This window comes from Phacochoerus africanus, chromosome 11 (assembly GCF_016906955.1).
Source record: "Phacochoerus africanus isolate WHEZ1 chromosome 11, ROS_Pafr_v1, whole genome shotgun sequence".
NCBI lineage: Eukaryota > Metazoa > Chordata > Mammalia > Artiodactyla > Suidae > Phacochoerus > Phacochoerus africanus.
The window spans coordinates 39,302,222-39,321,567 of NC_062554.1; the positions used below are offsets into that span (position 1 = coordinate 39,302,222).

General features: G+C 43.7%; 2 protein-coding genes across 2 annotated transcripts in view; both read left to right on the plus strand.

The window, feature by feature from the left end:
- The first annotated feature begins 1,716 nt into the window (after window positions 1-1,716).
- Window positions 1,717-8,780, plus strand: C11H11orf52 (chromosome 11 C11orf52 homolog). Its single transcript, XM_047754005.1, has 4 exons — window positions 1,717-2,294; window positions 6,694-6,731; window positions 8,020-8,108; window positions 8,345-8,780. The coding sequence occupies exons 1-4, from the start codon at window positions 2,263-2,265 to the stop codon at window positions 8,591-8,593; spliced, it is 408 nt and encodes a 135-aa protein (XP_047609961.1). The 5' UTR covers window positions 1,717-2,262; the 3' UTR covers window positions 8,594-8,780.
- Window positions 8,781-9,958: 1,178 nt separating this feature from the next.
- The window catches only part of DIXDC1 (DIX domain containing 1), an 80,284-nt gene continuing 70,896 nt past the window's right edge, over window positions 9,959-19,346 (plus strand). Inside the window, exons 1-2 of the mRNA XM_047752352.1 lie at window positions 9,959-10,113; window positions 12,318-12,409. Coding sequence (XP_047608308.1) covers window positions 12,353-12,409 — 57 coding nt within the window. The 5' untranslated portion in view covers window positions 9,959-10,113; window positions 12,318-12,352. The remainder of the gene's footprint in view (window positions 10,114-12,317; window positions 12,410-19,346) is intronic.

The following is a 19,346-nucleotide window of genomic DNA, read 5'->3' on the forward strand; positions in this document are numbered from 1 at the left end:
TTTGATCCCTGGCCTTGCTCAGTGGGATAAGGATCCAGCATTGCTGTGAGCTGTGGTGTGGCTTGGATCCTGCATATCTGGGGCTGTGGTATAGGCCGGCCCTGTAGCTCTGATTCAACCCCTAGCCTGGGAACCTCTATAAGCTGCAGGTACAGCCCTAATAAGCTCAAAAAAAAAAAAAAAAATTAAAGCCGCCTTAGAGAAATAACTATTGATATATTTTTTTGTTCATTCAGTCAACAAATATTTCTTAACCCCCAAGTAATATACTATGGAGGTTGTACATTATAAATATAAATTTAAAACTATACTCCTTTATCATCTACTCACAGGAATTTAACATATAGATGAGAAAAAAAAAAAGAATTTTTAAAGGATCCTATTCAGACTTCAACCAGAACAGCTTCACTTTGATCTGTTTCATAACTGGAATTTTTACATGAGCTTCATTTAAAAGAAAGTATTCCTTAGCTAGAAAAAAATTGAAACCTCTAATTTAGTACAGATTCCCCACCCCCTCAAATTCTTTAAAGATTGTTAGTCAACTTCTTTTTTTTTTTTTTTTTTTTTTGTCTTTTGAGGGCCATACCCTCAGCATATGGAGGTTCCCAGGCTAGGGGTCCAATCCGAGCTATAGCTGCCGGCCTTCACCACAGCCACAACAACGTGGGATCTGAGCCATGTCTGCGACCTACACCACAACTCGTGGCAACGCCAGATCCTTAACCCACTGAGCGAGGCCAGGGATTGAACCTGCAACCTCATGGTTCCTAGTCAGCTTTGTTAACCACTGAGCCAAGACGGGAACTCCAAAAGATTGTTAGTCAACTTCTATGACATTTTTTGTGGCAGAGAACTTAGATCTTCATTTTCTTTTTTTTTTTTTTTCACATCTGTTATAAATTCTTCCTTCTATTGAACCAAAATCTGCATCTTAGTAACTTCTGTCCATTGGTTCAGGTTATGTCCTGAAAATAAATGCAATCCTTCTTTCACTTGAGAATCCCTTTAGATATTTAAAAATAACCGTCCTTTCCTCCAAAGGCTTCCCTTTCCTAACTAAACTGGTGCACAAAACAATAAAGTAAGATACTTGACCAACAATCAGCTGAGAATGAGAAGTAATAATAATAGCTAAGGCTTACCAAGGGGGTCCCCTGTGCCAGGCCCTGGACTAGAGTTTCATGTATGTTATTTCATTTCATTTTTACCACAATCCTATGAGGCTGTTGCTTTTTTCTTCTCCAGTTTCATAAGGAAAGAAGATGGGGAGGAAAGAAGAGTCTAGGGTACCCTCTATGGAGTACAGGGCCGAGCACTGGTCCTGAGCATCTGTGAGGGACACACAAATAACTGGGCATCTGAGCAAGGCACTAAAGATAAGTGTGGGAGCACTGAAGGCAAACTGCACCGGTTCCACAAATCCTCCTAGAGCCCCCATTTTCTCCAGAGGAACTTGTTCAGCTGCATCCTAGTTGCCAGTGTGTGTGGAAAGAGTCTAACTCTGTGTCATTGGAGGAGAAGCTGAGTTGCAATTAAATGGCGATTCCCGTAGCTCTGTCCTGGGGATGGGGAAGTGAGTGGTTAAGGAGTGCTGAGGCCATTCCAATCAGAGAATCATATGATGCTTGACCAGAAAGGGGATTAAGTGGTAAGTTCAGTCCTTTATTTTTAACGGTCCTAGAAAAAAAGTGATTTGTCCACATAAATTCCAGTAGCATGGGAGGAGAGAAAAAGAAAAAAAGGAGACCATTTCTCTAAATTTTAGTTTCCAAGAGGGTCCAGTATTCAAACCCATATTCTGGACAGATATCAGAAGAAGCTGAGAGCGACTACCTTGAAAGTGAATCTCCAACCCGAGTAGTGCTGGGGAAACATAAGAAAGGTGCTTTATTATAGAGCATCTATTTTGATGATGGAGTGATAAAATGGAGAAACATTTCCTAGGGAAACCCTTTTCTATCTCAGGTTTCTTTCCCCTGAAGCTTGAAGCTCAAAGTTCATGCTTCATCAAAGCCGTTCCAAATCCCGAAGGTGAACTCGCTCTCACCTGGAGCCTGTTGTGTTTCTCTTCCCTTTGGCTGGGAGCAGTCACCTGGGAATCTTTCCAGCAGGTGGCTTCCAAAGTCCAACCTGTTAGGTTGAAATCTGACACTGACAGCGACTCCCCGGAGCTGCTGAGGAAAGCCAGACGGGGAACCAGGAAATGCACAAGCCTCTTTCTGTTCAAAAACAGCTGGGCTCCCAGGGAGACAGAGCAGCATGGGAAACCGGCTCTGCTGCGGGGGAAGCTGGTGAGTAGGGGGAGAGGTTGGAGGGGAACGTCTCTGTTGGTGGATGTGGAGGCTCGGAGGAGAAGAGAGAGCCCGAAGATAGCTCTCTGCCAGCCTCCCACTGTCACCATCTTTCCCTGGCACCTCCAGGAGCCAATACCAGAGCAGTACGTCCTTCTGTGCTCTCTCCTTTCAGGAAACCTCAAAACACACCGCCCAGCCAGCTGTCTATAGAATGACCAGGGCAGGGCTGGAATGGTGAATGGACATTTTTGTTTCTCCTTTTCTTCTTCCTTCTCTCTCTCCCTTTCTCCTCCAGGTAATGATAATTGCAGCATTTGAGAACTTCTTATGTTCCAGGCACTTCATAATCTTATTTGATTTCTCCAACAATTCTGAGGGAGGCGGTCTTACTCCCTCTCCCATTTTATAGCTAGGAAGCTGACGCTCAGAGAAGTTAACTCATTTGTCTGGGGTCCCATGGCTAGTAAGCAAATAAACCAAGATTCCAACCCAGGCCTGTATGACTTCCGAGCCCATACTTTTAACCTCAGCACAATACTGCCTCCTAAATCAAGCAAATCAACTTTGGGAAAATGTTTATTTAAAAGCGCTTCAGAAATGAGGAGAAGCAGCATATCCATCGAATTTTTGAACAGAACTTTCACATTCTTTTGCTGTGTGACCTTAGGCAAACCCTGTAACTTCTCTTTTTCCTCATATATAAAATGTAAATAACGCAACCTGTGTTGTTTAGTTCACAAGCCTGAAGAGCAGGGGGATGTGAAAGTCTCATGAGAAATGAGTTACATTGTCTTTATTGTTCTTTCCCAGAGTTGTCATCACTGTTGCTAAATAACAAAAATTCAATCAAGTAAATTTTAAAGATTTCATTGGCTTTATTGAATGGTTCATGCATGGCGCAGCATCAGAGGAGTTGTTCAAAATGAAAGGCTCTTATAGGCAGAAGAGGGAAGGGATCAGGAAAGAGCAGATGACTTCATCTTCCTTTGCGCAATGGAAGGGTCTCTGTGGCAGATTAGCTCATTGGTGCTGCCCAGAAAGTTCCAAACGGACTGTTTAAGACTACATTCCTGGGGCAGGTCGCAACTCCAGTGCATCTAGGGCTTAAGTCGTGGTTTGGTGATGTGAGCTTAGCACACGAAACTACATTAGAGGCCTATTGTTTCCTTTTAACACTGTAAACAGCTGGACCTGGTTTTTTCCTGTCCCCTGCCTTCTTAGCTATCCCACTCCATGCCTGCCTCCTTCTTGAGGATGTCTTGTTTGTAAAAAAACTATCATTATGTTTAGAGAGATAGGCGAGGGACATTAGAAAGCACATAATGATTTAGAGTCAATACATTGGATTCCTGTCCTGTTCCTACTACTCATTCATTCATCCATTCATACTGAGCAAATATTTTATTGAATGCCCAGGTATACCAGGCACAGTGACAGAAGCTGAAGACATAGCCATTATGGGAAATTTTGTTCCTACCTTCTTAAGATACCAAAATTCTAGGGGCTTAGTTGGCCCATCTATAAAGCGAGAACAATGGTGTTTCCTAGAATATTGTCAGGATTGAAAAAAACAAATGAAGCACTTTTTAAACTGTGAGATGTCCTATAAACATAAGACATCTAGGAACACAAAAACTTCCACGGAAGGGGGTGTAAAGCATTTTTCACTCCCCCTTTCTTCCCAAGTCTTTGTATTCTTCATTTTTGGTTATTCCTCCCTGTGATGGTGGCAGTCATAGTAGTCAGCTTTGCTTAACACTCATTATATGCCAGGCACCTAGCTGAATATTTTGCTTTTATTTGTACTTATTTCATATTATTTCTATTTTTTATGGCTGCATCTATGGTATATGGAAGTTCCCAGGCCAGGGAGTGAATCCTAGCAGCAGCTGTGACCTATTCTGTAGCTGTAGCGATGCTGGATCCTTTAACCTATTGCACTGGGCTAGGAATCAAACCCATGCCTCTGCAGCAACCTGAGCTGCTGCAGCCAGATTCTTAACCCACTGCACCATAGCAGGAACTCTGAATATTTTGCTTTTATTATTTTATTTAATTTTTATAATAACCCCATGAAGTTTAAGTTCCATTATTATCCTCATTTTATTAATAAGAAAATGAAGCCTAATAAAAAACTTGCTGCGGTCATACAGCTAGTCTGATATTATCGGTGTGGCTCTAGAGCCTGGCTAGAAATGCTACAATATATGTTCTAACCAAAATATATTTTTTCCTCTTAAAATATTAGGACTGGATAAATATTGTTCTCCTCTATTTCTCATTATCTTAGTAAACTTGCAGAAAGTTAAAGACACTATGACAACTAATGAGACTTTCATTTAAACATTTTTTCTGATTATAAAAGTAATACACAGTCACTGTAGGAAATGTGGAAAATACCAAAGAGCAGAAAATAAGAGATGACCAGAAATATAGATGGAGATGACAGTGTATTTCCATGGAATCCTTTTAAAATGCCTATATGAATAATTTTTATGGTAAAACATAGTCTCTTCTTACTCTTTTAATAATAGGTATTCTTCCAGCATCTTTCTTAAATTGATATGTAACATTCCATTGACTGGAGATGCCATTTATTTAATTAGTTCCCAATGTTGTATATTTAGGCTATTTCCTATTTTTCACAATTGTAAATAATGCATCCATATTTGGACTTGCCTGATTATTTCTTTGGATATGGAATTACTACGTCAGAGGGTAAACACATTTATGTTTAAGGCTTCTTATACTTACTGCCAATTGCATTCTAGAAAGATTGCACCAATTTTTATTTCTATACTAATACAGGAGAGTGCCCATTTAGCTTCCTTAATTCTGAACTAAAAATAAAATCCTACACCTGTGAGTCTAACTGACTACTCCATTTGGGTCATGCCCAGGCATTGTGCAACATCCAACTTGGAAACAGGCTCTGTTCACTAAAATTGAATCGTCCAAGTCTATGTTATTTTAGGATTAATATTTCTCTTTATCTGTTTAAGTAGAAGCAAGTAAGAACACAGTAGTGACCAGGGGAAAGGAATTAGAGGCTAGGATTAGGCTCTGACTATGCAGTGGAAAGCGAAAAGAAGAGTTGAAATGGCAGAAGAGGAAGTAGAGAGACCCAGAAATAGTTTCAGAGATTTTCTCCTAAACCACCTGTAGAGTTCGGATGAAGACTCTGCTTTCAGCTCAGCAAGCTGCCTTAAAACCGAAGATCAAACCAAAACACGAAACTCTGTCAGATATGTGTGGAAAAAGAAGTCCCTCTCCCCCTTCCTTTTTTTTCTTTTTTTGCTGTTTCTTGGTCTGCTCCCACGGCATATGGAGGTTCCCAGGCTAGGGGTCAAATCGGAGATGTAGCCTCCGGCCTATGCCAGAGCCACAAGCTGTGTCTGCAACCTTCACCACAGCTCACAGCAATGCCAGATCGTTAACCCACTGAGCAAGGGCAGGGATCGAACCCACAACCTCATGGTTCCTAGTCGGATTCATTAACCACTGCGCCACTACGGGAACTCCTCCCCCTTTCTTTTTAATTAGCAATAGAGGGAAACTTCCTTGGGGAGACAGAAGTCAGACAGATAAAACTGGCTCTATTGAGAGATGGAAATGTACTAGCAAGAAAAAGCATCCAGAGTAAGCCACAAACTATTCAGCCTATTTCCTCAGACAAGTGTTGTTTCTCTGGCCATCGGACAGTTGACAATCACGTAGACACAGTGGCTCCGGGAGGGACCCCAGAGGCTCAGAAATGAGTATAAGGGGTCCGTCCTGTGGCAAGGGTGGTGTCGCTGAGTCACTCACCAAATTCAGAGCTCCGCGTACTGGGGATGGGAAAGGTTAAACATCTCTCACTTTCTCTGTTAATTAAAATCAAGGACAAAGAAGCACGGAGGGAGGTCATCTACTAGGAAAGGGCTTTTCAGGGAGCTAGCTGGTTAGCCCTGGTTGCAGCAGCTTCTGTGACTCCCAAAATGAGAACCCCAGGTTGGCAGAGACCCTGAAAAAAGACTCCAAAGAAGAAGCAAGAGGGTCTCTGAATCCAGGAATATCCCATTCATGTTTGGCAGGTTTCCCTTACCCTCCGCTGAGATTAGCCCGTTCCCAGACAATCCCAGAATAGCCCTCAACCCAGCTACATCCCTGGCATGTGGTGCCTGATTGCCTGAGGCTGTATTTTGGGTTTGGTTATGTCAGTTGTACCACTCCACCTTCCAGAACCATCCCTGTGGGAGATGTGTGGTACCCGTGATAAATGCTTTGGGGCTGGCTCAGGGAAGGGAAGTGAGGGAAGGTCAGTCCAGAATGTTAAGGAAACCACAGAGCAAATGATGAAGGAGGGAAGGCAGAGGCCAGGCTCTCACACATGGGTGATCTGTTTTTCCTTTCACAGGAGCTGCCCATCAACTTTCCAGAGGAAAAAGAAAATGGGTAATTGTCATGGGGTGGCTGGGGGATGCTGGGAGCAGTGCAAATTAGAGAAAAGAAGATAAGAGAACCAGTGTCTTTAGAAAGGGCATAAGGGGAAGGGCTAAAGGGAGACAGTACATCAAAGAGAATCTTTAGGTTGCTGGGTTCAAGACCAGTTCTGAAATTCATGGTCTCATTTTTTTTCCATCATCTCAGAGAGGCAAGGTTGATTGCTCATATTCTTTCGTTCATTCAGCAGACATTTACTGAACCCTTAGATTGTATGCGAGGCCCTCTGCAGGATCCTAAGGAGGCAGAGAGGCACAAGAGGAAGGGCACACAGTCTCTGCCCTAAAAGAACTGAAAAATCAAGTTTGAGAGAGAGATACACGTAACCAAGTCATTGTGCCACTGGTGCTCCCACAGCACCATACTCGTGCTGTGAGAGAAGGAGAGAAAGCACCAGCGTGGAAGGAAGAATAGCAAGTTCCCAAGTTGGAGGAGAAGCAGAGAGGAGAGGGTATTTTAGGCAGGGGAATTATCGCATGCAGTAAAAAGAAAGAAGAGAGAGAGAAGAGAATGACTTTATGGAAAGTGACCAAATGTTTGGTGTAGCTGACTTCTTACCACATGGCACTGTCATAGTCTGTATACTTTTATCTGTCTCTCCTGGGAGACGGCAACTCCCTGCAGCAGAGAAAATAGCCTACTCATCCTCTGTCCCCAGAATGTGCACAGAGCCTGGCATTCAATGGGCTCTCATTCCCCAAAGGAACATATATATGTTACTTTTTAGGGCCACATCATATGGAAGTTCTCAGGCTAAGAGTCCAATTGGAGCCGTAGCTGCCAGCCTACGCCACAGCCACAGCAACACGGGATCCGAGTCACATCTGCGACCTACATACACCACAGCTCATGGCAATGCCGGATCACCAACCCACTGAGCGAGGCCAGGGATCGAACGCACATCCTCATGGATTCTAGTCGGATTTGTTTCTGCTGTGCCCCAGTGGGAACTCCTCAACATATAGTTGTTGAACTAAGTTAGGGGCCAGTGAAAAATTAGGATGGAGGGTATTATGGGCATATTTTTTCCCTCCTAAAAAACTTACAGTAAATAAGTAAAAGGGCCAAGTTGTATACCCTGCTAAGGAGTTTGGATGTGGGGATGGTAGACGTGAGAGATGAGAGCAGAGGGAGGGAGATTAGTTAGAAGCCCACCATCATAATTTAACAGACTTGAAGAAGGCAATCTCAGTAGATTCAGGAAGAGGAAATGGATTTAAGTCAGATTTCTTCCTCTCAGGGAGCCAAGCAAGATGGACATTGAAGCAGCAGCAGCAGCAGCAGCAGCAGCAGCAGCAGCAGCAGCAGCTGAAACAGAATGGCTTAAAGGTAATGACAGGACTCTGTCCCTTTTAGGGGGCTGCCCAGACATGGGATCCCAGGACTCAGCTTTTCTATCCCGGGACAGGTACCTCTAGTCCTCTGTAGACCTTCCTGGTTCTGCCCATCTTCCTCTGTCCCCCAAAGGAACAAAGCAAAGGGATGTCCACGAAACTGACCCTGTGCTGGAGTCGAGAGGAAAAACCAAGCCAAGAATCTCCCTTAATGCTGTCCATTCTTCTCAGGGCCACGACATAAGGAGACGTACACATGAGCAGGTGTTAAAGCAGCCTGCGCCTCAGCGGAGGAGTCAAGGCCTCAGGTTGGAGGAGAGCAGCTTACATTACGCAGACATTCAAGTATGCAGCAGAACCCAGCCACGCTCGGCCCAGGAGATGAAGCACCTGCAGTTGGAAAATGCTACAGAGTATGCGATCCTTCACTTCCCACAGGCCAAACCCCGCTATGACAGCAAGAATGGGACCCTAGTGTGAGCCCTGGAAAGGAAGGACTTGTTTGCATCATTTCACCACTATGGCTCTGGGGAGAATCTATTGCTTTGTGGAATCAGATGGCAGCCCAGGGATGGCGGGCACATTTTAAGTTTAAAGAACTCAATGGAGTTTCCATTGTGGCTCAGCAGTAATGAACCCAACCAGTATCTATGAGGTTGTGGGTTTGATCCCTGGCCCCGCTCAGTGGGTTAAGGATCTGGCGTTGCCGTGCGCTGTGGTGTGGGTTGCAGACGTGGCTCGGATTCCGCGTTGCTGTGGCTCTGGTTTAGGTTGGCAGCTGCAGCTCCGATTAGACCCCTAGCCTGGGAACTTCCCTATGCAGTGGGTGCGGCCCTAAAAAGAAAAGAAAAAGAAAACCCTCAAGAGCCTCTGGAATTGTGAGTGGCCCCAGTCTCATTCGCTTTCTAGGCCTATCTCTTTGCCACCATTAGCTTGGAGTTGTATTCGAGTTACCAGGGGGTAACCTCTCCAAAATGAGGGGGCTGGATTGAGTGTGCAGGAAGGTAGGATTTTGGCCCCTACCTCTGCTCCTCCTCTCAAGAAAAGTTCAGAAAGAACAGGTTTCCCTTGAAGCACTTGCACTTGGACTGAATTTGCTGGAGTTAATTTGATGGTGTCCTTTGACACACCTTAAACTCCACAGCTGAAGCAGAAGTGCTCTGGAAAGCACTCTGAACTCCTGTGCACAGCTTGCGCAATTTCCTCAATGGCTGGGCCAAGGGTCCCAGACCTAAACAGACAAACATGGGCAAGGGCAGAGGCATGGAGCAAGCATTTTCTGACCATCGGTTACAAGGACATCAAGTCACTGATATTGACAGCACTGCTAGGCCCAGAAACTCCCCTGGGCAGACATTCTCTCTCGGGTGCAGAACTATTAGGATAAATAAATCGTATAAGGAACATGACTGGTACATTTTCTGAAGTGCGGTCTCCGGGCTTTACAAAGCGCAGTGGGTCTCAGCCTCAGGGCAGTGGGGAAAGCGAACTTTCTGCCCCACTGCCTCCAGCCGCCCAAGCAGAGAAGGGGTACGGTTTGGACCGACAGGAGGCAGGAGCCCGTTTTTACAAAACGGAGCTCCCTGGGCGGGGTCCAGGCCGGTAGGAGGCGGATCTGGTGGGAAGGGGGCGGGGCTTTGACCGGAAGGAGGCGGAGTCCGGGCCAGCGAGAGGCAGGCCTGAAGGCCAGGGGGCGTGGCTATGGCAATCAGAAGGCGGGGTGAAGGCCAGCAGGAGTTACGGTCTGAGCCACTAGGAGGCGGGATTGATCGAGCAGGGGGTGGGGTCCGAGCTGGCAGGGGGTGGAGTCCGAGCCGGAAGGGGGCGGAGCCCGGGTCGGCAGGGGCTGGCTCCGCCCGGCTGGAGGCGGGACGCGTCCGGGCCTGCCTCCGCGTCACCATGGCAGCGGGAACGCAAAGGCTACACTACAGCTGGAGGAGGCCATGCTCAGAAGGGCTGGAGACAGAGATGAGGAACTAGGCACATCGATGATTTAAGAGGTAGGTGCTGAAAGGTGGCGGGTACCTGGAAAGTATTATTATCATGGGTTGAGCGTCCAGACCTGAACCGGGGACATAGGGAAGGAGAGAGTGCGGTGGAAAGGAGGTGGAAGTTTCAGGTTCCGAACCTTCTCTGAGCTTTGCGGGTTCTTAGTGTGTGGTTCCTGACTCAGATCTTTAGAGCTTGGAGACTTCCCTTTTTCAGTCTGCACACTATCCTCGCCAAATACCACGGCCTCTAGGTTTGTCCTGAGAGGGAAGATTCCTTAAGATGGATAGAGTACTGAAAAATGGAATAAAGCACAAAAAGTTGGAAGTAATAGTACCAACTTCTTAGAGTATTTGTGACAATTTAAACCACTTGGAATAGCGCGTAGTATGTCGGCAAATGTTGGCTGCCACCATCACCAATACCATCATCGCCACTACCACCCTCATTACTTTCCCAGTCTGTTCTCTGGCACAGAACTAGTGCAAGTGGATTCAGAAGAGGTGGCTAGGACACCGCCTGTACAACTACTTGGCAGAACAACTCACTAGCCTGTTTCCTATTAGCTGGGGCAAGTAAAATAAACTCCAAGGAGAATTTTAAAATATACATATATACATAAATAATTTTTTTTTGTTTTTTGTCTTTTGAGGGCTGCACCCGCGGCATATGGAGGTTCCCAGGCTAGGGGTCTAATCGGAGCTACAGCTGCTGGCCTACACCACAGCCACAGCAATGACAGATCCGAGCCGCCTCTGCAACCTACACTGCAGCTCATGGCACCTTAACCCACCAAGTGAGGCCAGGGATCGAACCTGCAACCTCATGGTTCCTAGTCGGATTCATTTCCGCTGCACCACAACGGGAACTCCTAAAAATATTTTTTTAAGGGTTATTTACTATGGTGGTCAAATAAGTTGATATAGGTGATAGCATTTTATAAACTTCAAATGCCTTATAAAAATTTCTGCTTGAAATAAAATTGCTACCTTTCTAGTTTAAAACTGGATTCCTGAGGATGAAGGGAAGAGTGAGCCAGAAGCAGAGCTCCCAATTATTTCTCATTGTCTTCAGAATCCTTCCCATGGTCTTTGACTTAGGAAGACATTTTCACACACTGAAATATGAGGAAGTCATTCTGGCTTATACATGATTTTTTTTTTGTCTTTTTGTTGTTGTTGTTGTTATTGTTGTTGTTGTTGCTATTTCTTGGGCTGCTCCCGTGGCATATGGAGGTTCCCAGGCTAGGGGTTGAATCGGAGCTGTAGCCACCGGCCTACGCCAGAGCCACAGCAACGCAGGATCCGAGCCGCGTCTGCAACCTACACCACAGCTCACGGCAACGCCGGATCGTTAACCCACTGAGCAAGGGCAGGGACCGAACCTGCAACCTCATGGTTCCTAGTCGGATTCGTTAACCACTGCGCCACGACGGGAACTCCCTGGCTTATACATGATTTAACTTGAATTTTGCGCTAACTAAAACAGCCTGTTTGTGGCTTATCAAACATACATTGTATATCTGCTTTCATCATTAGAGAAAATGGTGCATTGACTAGAGGTAAAGAATTTCCGTCTTAAAAATAAAGATTAAATGCCTCCCTTCCTGGGACAACCAGTGCTGCCACTCCTTCAATGATAAGACTTCCTTCTCAGTTTCTAAGTCTGTACTAACTTGCTGTGTACGTGCTGATCTCTTTTTTTGAAACCTTGAAGGAATATATATCTCACTTGTTTGATGTTCTTTGTTTTGACAAGATTTAAAACTGTCATGAAAACCATGATTCCCCAGAGCAGTTCCTCAGAGTTATTTTGAGAGGGTATCTCTGGGCTATATTCCTTAGGTTGGCTCAAATAAAACTCTTTTCTCTTCCTATTACATACAGATTGTTTATTATTCCTGCCAGCAGATTGATAAATTTAGGGGGAAGGAAAAAAGTGCATTCTTGCTTGATTAATGATAGGGAAACATTTATCTTTATTATTATCAAAACCTAAGTGATTACAATTAAAAATGCCATTGGGATGGATAGCCCTGTTTTAATTCTATCCTGGACTGGATTTCCTGCTAACCAGCATCCTATTTTTTATACCTTTAGATTACTTAAATGGGTAGGTGTGGGGCAGGAACTTGACCTCACTAAATTGGGTTCGTTTTTGGAATTTTTTCCCTGACCTGTACTTTTGCAACATTTCTTTATTTTCCTATTTTAAGGTGGCCCTGATCTGGCTCTTCTAGGGACCCTGAAGATGGGGACCCAAGTGGTTGTGAGACTGTGTAACTCCCGGCTGCCGCCAGAGCCCTCTGTAAGTTTCTGGTGCACTACTGAGAGGAGAGTGCGGATGTTAATGGCATAACACTCTACAACCAGGGGATTTTCCACCAGGACTCGGATCCTGGAACAAAACTGTAATATGGTTGCTTTCTTTTCTGGCTTCCCCTTCTTGTGGAAATTCTAGATCACTTGATTTATTATCTTTTTCTGGAATTAATAAAATCAGGCAGAGGTTGAAAATTTATAGCAATTAATTAGAACATAAGGTTTGTTTAAAAGATTTCAGTACTGTTTGTTATTGAAATAATGCATGTGAATTATAGAGCATTTGGGAAATACTATAAACCGTGATTTTAAAAAAACCCCATAATCCTCCCATCTAGAAGGAATCCTGTTTATACTTTACATATTTTCTTTTAGTCTTTTTGTCTATGTATATTATTTATGTATTTGAGATCATATTATGTGCACTTTTTTTTTTGTCTTTTTTGCTATTTCTTGGGCCGCTCCTGCGGCACATGGAGGTTCCCAGGCTAGGGGTTGAATCGGAGTTGTAGCCTACGCCAGAGCCACAGCAACGCAGGATCCGAGCCACGTCTGCAACCTACACCACAGCTCACAGCAACGCCGGATCGTTAACCCACTGAGCAAGGGCAGGGACCGAACCCGCAACCTCATGGTTCCTAGTCGGATTCGTTAACTACTGCGCCACAACGGGAACTCCATCATATTATGTGCACTTTTTGACCATTGCTTTTTCTAACTTAATGTTTGTGAATACGAAATTGTTAAAAAAAAAAAAGTAAAAAAAAGGGAGTTCCCATCAAGGCTCAGCAGTAACAAACCTGACTAGTATCCATGAGGATAAGGGTTCAATCTGTGGTCTTGCTCAGTGGGTTAAGGATCCAGCGTTGCCGTGAGCTATGGTGTAGTTTGTAGGTGAGGCTCGAATCCAAGTTGCTGTAGCTGTGGTGTAGGCCAGCGGCTACGATTCTGATTTGACGCCTAGCCTGGGAATCTCCATATGCCACGGGCGCGGCCCCAAAAAGACAAAATAAAAATTAAAACAAACAAACAAAAAATAAATTGTTAAAATGTTTGTTTTAATATGAATACAAATGTTTGGTAAACATTATAATGGCTATAATTTTCTTGTCCATTCCTCTGTTTTTGGACTTTTAGTTTCCTCTCCCTGTGTCATAAATAACTAGTTGATTTCCTCATTTAAGACTTTTTTTCCTTAAAAGATTTTCTCATTTAAGATAGTTCCAGAAGTGCAATTCTAGATCAAAGGATATGAATATTTTAAGTAATAAGTGTTTTTTTTAATTTCATTTATTTTTTTTTATTTTTTTGTCATTTTTAGGGCTGCAATAGAGGTATATGAAAGTTTCCAGGCTAGGGATTGAATCAGAGCTATAGCTGCAGGCCTACACCACAGCAATGCAGGATCCGAGTCATGTCTGCAACCTACACCACAGCTCACAGCAAAGCAGGATCCTTGACCCACTGAGCAAAGCCAGGGATAGAACCCACATCCTCACTGATACTAGTCCGACTTGTTACCACTGAGCCATGACAGGAACTCCAAGTTTTTTTTTTTTTTTGTCTTTCTGTCTTTTCTAGGGCCACATCCATGGTATGTGGAGGTTCCCCAGGCTAGGGGTCCAATCAGAACTGCAGCCGCCAGCCTACACCAGAGCCACAGCAATGTGGGATCCGAGCCGCATCTGCAACCTACACCACAGCTCACGGCATCGCTGGATCCTTAACCCACTGAGCAAGACCACAGATTGAACCCAAAACCTCATGGTTCTTAGTCAGGTTTGTTAACCACTGAGCCATGACAGGAACTCCGTTTTTTTCGTTTGTTCGTTTGTTTGTTTTTAAAAGAAGAATCACAGTGTCAGATTTTGTATACATCCTTCAGAAGGCAGAAGGACATCAGTTGAGAGATAGGTAGGTCCTTCATAGAAATCTGGGTGCCTCTTGCAATCAGACCCAGGGTTCTGCAGAAAGACTACTTCATGATAGTATAATTAGTCTTGTGGAGCCCTAATACATTACGAATGGCAGTTCAGAGACGAGAGGCATTTACAGTGTTTTTGAGAGAAACTCAGGGTCACTTCCAAAATATCCACCAGATGTCGCTAGTCTAAGTCTAATTTTTGCCCACGGGATTGTTGGCAGATAATTTTTGAAATGTGAAATTAAAAAATTCATGTAACATATATTTGCATATCTGCTTTGGTACAGTTTATATTAAGCGCTAGCATCTGGTGATTTCTTTGGCAACATCCTACTCTAGTCTCACACCATTACATCTCTTTCTTCCTTTTTCTACCCACTCAGTCTGTCACAATCACCCTGTACACTCTGTCCCCGACATGCCAATATTGGAGCCTCAGTTTTACTAGTCTTCCTTTTACTATTCTTTCTTTCATTCTTGTTACTTACCTCTGTGTGTGTGTTTGTATGTATTTATGTGTAACTGTGACTTCTTGAAGTTGTTGCTAAAAGAATAGGACCTGGCATGTAATGACATGTAATAGGAGCTCCATATATATTTAATGAAGGGTTTTTGTTTTTGTTTTTCTTTTTAGGGCCACACCTGTGGCATATGGAAGTTCCCAGGCTAGGGGTCAAATCAGAGCTGCAGGTGTCGGCCTACGTCACAGCCACAGTAATGCAAGATCCAAGATGCATCTGAGACTTAAGCTGCAGTTTTCAGCAATGCTGGATCCTTAACTCTCTGATCGAGGCCAGAGATCTAACCCACATCCTCATGGATACTAGTCTTGGGTTCTTAACCCTCTGAGCCACAACAGAAACTCCCTTTTTTTTTTTATTACTTAATGAATTTTATTACATTTATAGATGTACAACAATCACCACAACCAAATGTTACAGCATTTCCATCCCAAACCCTCAGTGCATCCCCCACCCCCGAACTCCCTTAATGAAGGTTTAATAGAAGTCTGCATTGAGGAAGGAAAGGAAAATATAGAAGGATACCAGATATTACTTATATTTGTCTTAGAAGTACAGTAAAAGATACAAAAATTCACGTTGCTAAATTAACTATAATTAAGTGCTAAATAGTATAGAATAGAGTATGCTATCAACTTTGATTTTTTTTTTTTTCTTTTTTGGCTGCCCCGAGGCACATGGAGTTCCTGGGCCAGGGATCAGATCAGAGCTGCCATTGCAACCTATACTGGATCTTTGACCCACTGTGCTGGGCCCAGGATCAAACCAAATCCCAGCGCTCCCAAGACACCATCTGTCCTGTTGCACCACAGTGGGAACTCCTCACCTTTGAATTTTAAAGAGAAGATTCGTTCATTCAGCCAATGTTTATTGAGCATTTACTACATGCCACGAAACAGTCTTGGTTCTAGAGATAAATCAGTAGGAAAGCATACAAAATTCCCTGCCCTCATGGAACTTGCATTCTGGGCAGAAGGAAGGCTGAATGTAAACAAATAAACACGTAAATATAAAATATGCAAGATGGTGATGAATGTCAGGAAGAATAATAAAAATAAATCAGGCAAAGAAGTTTGGGCATGCTGAGGTGAGGAGGTGGTATCATTTTAAATAGAGTGGTCTGAAGAGTTCTCTTGCGATGCGGTGGGTTAAGGACCTGGCATTTGTCACTGGGGTTGCTGCTGTGGCACAGGTTCAATCCCTGGCCAGGGAACTTCCGCATGCTGTGGGTGCAGCTAATAAAGAAATAAATGGAGTGGTCAGAGAAGGTCAAATGGATAAACGTATTTGAACAGAGACCTGAAAGAAGAGCAGGGATGCCCCATGGGTTATCTGGAAGGGGAGGGTTCCCGACAGATGTCGATCAGATCTGTCTTGATTTTAACAACAGGAGTCGTCAAAGGAGTTCCATAAGGAGCTGGAACTTGAACCAGACAGAGTGAAGGTTTGAGTAGCAGCAGTGTGAGAGATTTAGGCAGGGGACAGTCACCAAGGTCAGCAGGTGAAAATGAGCCTGTGAATCTGAGACAGTGAGGAGCCTGCGAACTGAGCTTAGGCAGTTGGGGGTGGGGAGGCCTTCCGAGCTGGGCATGAGGAACTTATGTCTGACATGCTAGGAAGAGGGAGGGTTTGAAGGTGTTTGAGCAGTTGAGCAGTGAGATGCATGTGTTGTCTAAGGAAGATTAAGGGCTGCGGAAAGACCTAGAGACAGAGCTGTTTAGGAGCCTGGACACGTTTGGGACCTTTTAGACATGAGCTTTTTTGTGTATATGCATTTATGGCGATGTCTCTGAAGAAACACACAATAGAAATTGTAAACATATGCTACTGCCAAGGAACTTGCTAATGTGAGAAAACAGAAAAAGATTCAGGAATTATTCCAGAGAGTCACTGAAAGTATTTCCATTGACAATTTTAATTACTCGTTTCTTGAAACTGCCTTTCTGCGTCTTTATAGTCATTAATTATTGCCCACAATAGATGTGTTAAACTTTACACAGGTGTGAATTTCACAATTCTTCGTTCTGCACAGTGAGAAGTCACAGTCAATATTTTCACCAAAAGACAATTTTTTTTTTTTCTTTTTAGGGCCACACCTGCGGCATATGGAGATTCCCAGGCTAGAGGTTAAATTGGAGCTACAGCTGCTGGCCTACGCCGCAGCCACAGCCACTGCAACACCAGATCTCAGGCAAGTCTGCACAGCTCACGGCACAGCCAGATCCTTAACCCACTAAACGAGGCCAGGGATCGAACCTGAAACCTCATGGTTCCTAGTCAGATTCGTTAACCACTGAGCCATGACGGGAACTCCCAAATGACAATTTTCTTAAAGGTTCAAAGACTTACTTAGGCTAACATGTTATTATCTTTATTAATGACGTGATGAATGAGTTTGCCAGTGTTTGCTCCACTGGTTCATTCTTCCATTCTGCTAAGAACATACTGAGTTCCTTCTGTGCTGAAACTTCTTATGAAAGTATTGCATATTGACTAAAAACCTGGATTGTGGCTTCCGCCACTTAGTAGCTATGGGGTCAGGACATATATTTTCCATATGTAAAGAGGGGACCAAAAAAAAAAAACCCTGAAAAACCAAAAAACCCTACTGATGATGGTAACTGTGACCATCAAATGTTTAGTACAGGGCTTGCCACATAGTAAAAGCTCAGTTTTGCTATTATTACTGTAAGTAGATATTTGAGTAGCTTTTAGTTAATGAGGAAATTATCCGCCTTTAATGTTTTTTTTAAAATTTTTATTCAAGTATTGTTGATCTGTAGTGTTGTGTCCATTTCCGCTGTACAGCAGTGATTCAGCGCTCTCGCTCTCTCTATATATAAACATACATAAGTTCTTTTTCAAATTCTTTTCCACTATGGTTTATCACAGGATACTGAATATTAGTTTCCTGTCCTATACGAACAGACCTTATTGTTTATCCACTGCCTTTATTGTTAAAGTAATGCAGTGAGTACTTTAACGGCACTTTAATGCTAAGGCAATGAGGAAGCCTGGTAGAATTTCAGAAATCAGGCAGCAGGGCTGAGATATGCAGAAAGCATCTTGCTTAGACTCTGCCTTTCCCCCAGGCAGTGTGAACATCCGGCCTGCAGCAATGGGAGTGGTTCCAGCTACCCGGGCTGGCTTGCAGTTTTCTGTTGTACCAGCACTATGGGACGCAGATCATTGTCCTAGTTATTCCCAGTTCATTTAGCTAACCCACTTAGCCTCCCAGCTCTTGTGTTGGTATCACAATAGGGTGAGATGGAGAGGACAGAAGGAATGGTAAGTGTTAGTGCCGCTTAGAGCTAAAGCTCAATCCTTTACTCAGGTCACTTTCTAAGTCAGACCATGATACCTATGGTGAATATATCTTTTGAGGAAAAAAAAAAAAATTGAGACTGTCTGATCAAACAAGAATTTTGTGTTTTTTTCCAAGTCTGAGAGGCAGACATTATGTGAATGTATTATAATTTTTGGAACATTTCAATAGTAGTGTGGGGATAATGGAATAGAACATTTTGATATTGTACTACCTACATTTAAATAAATTAATATTAAGTGCCATTTAAATTTTAGTTCTACCCTTGCATTTGCCATATTTCACGTTCTCATTAGCCACATACGGTGAGTGGCCTCTGGAATGGGCAGCACAGATATGGAACATTTCTACCATCACAGAAAGTTCTCTTGGACACTATTGCTATTGAATATGGGGTTGGCATTATTATAGACTTCCAAGGAATAGTGCAATCTTGGACCACATGCCCTATAATAGATCTTGTATCTATTTACCATGGTTCCCTCTAATTCCTCTGGTATAGGGCAAATAGCATAGGACTGGGCTTCAGAGGCCTTTGGTTCAGATCTTAGCTGCTGTATTGACTTGTTAAGTGTGAGCACCTCTGCTCATCTTGGTTTCTTCATCTGTGAAATGAGAGAGTGGGGCCAGATGAATTTTTTTTTTTTTTTTTTTAATGGCCGCACTTGCGGCACATGGAGGTTCCTGGGCGAGGGACTGAATCTGAGCCACAGCAGTGACGTATGCCTATGCTGCAGCTGCCGCATTGCTGGATCTTTTAGCCCACTCTGCTGGACTGGAGATCAAACCCACAGAGATGCCACCATTCCTGTTGCACCACAGTGGGAACTGCAGATGAAACCTTTTTTTTGGAGCTTTGAATTCAGTGCTTTAATAAGTCTTTTCCCAAGAAACTTGAGCTCACAGGTCCTACTTTGATAAATAGCTTGTTTAAGAAACAGTGATCTCTTGGCCTAGATAACTGTCAGCAGGAACTTCCTCTCATGTCTCAATATTTTTTGCTGTGTCCAAAGCATGACTGGCTATCAACCAGTCAGAACCCTCTCTCCAGGGATCCACCAATTAGGTGTTCTGGTTTTGCACACCATGTATGTAGATGTGTTGCATGCAATTTTATGCTCTTGGAAGTTTTACACTTCTCTTTAAAAAGGGC

Bases quoted from the DNA above. Each gene is read 5' to 3' on its own strand.
- C11H11orf52 (XM_047754005.1), top strand. From the start codon at position 2,263: ATGGGAAACCGGCTCTGCTGCGGGGGAAGCTG. The intron at 2,295-6,693 runs GTGAGTAGGGGG...TTCCTTTCACAG, and splicing joins CTCTGCTGCGGGGGAAGCTG to GAGCTGCCCATCAACTTTCC. The intron at 6,732-8,019 runs GTAATTGTCATG...TCTTCCTCTCAG, and splicing joins CCAGAGGAAAAAGAAAATGG to GGAGCCAAGCAAGATGGACA.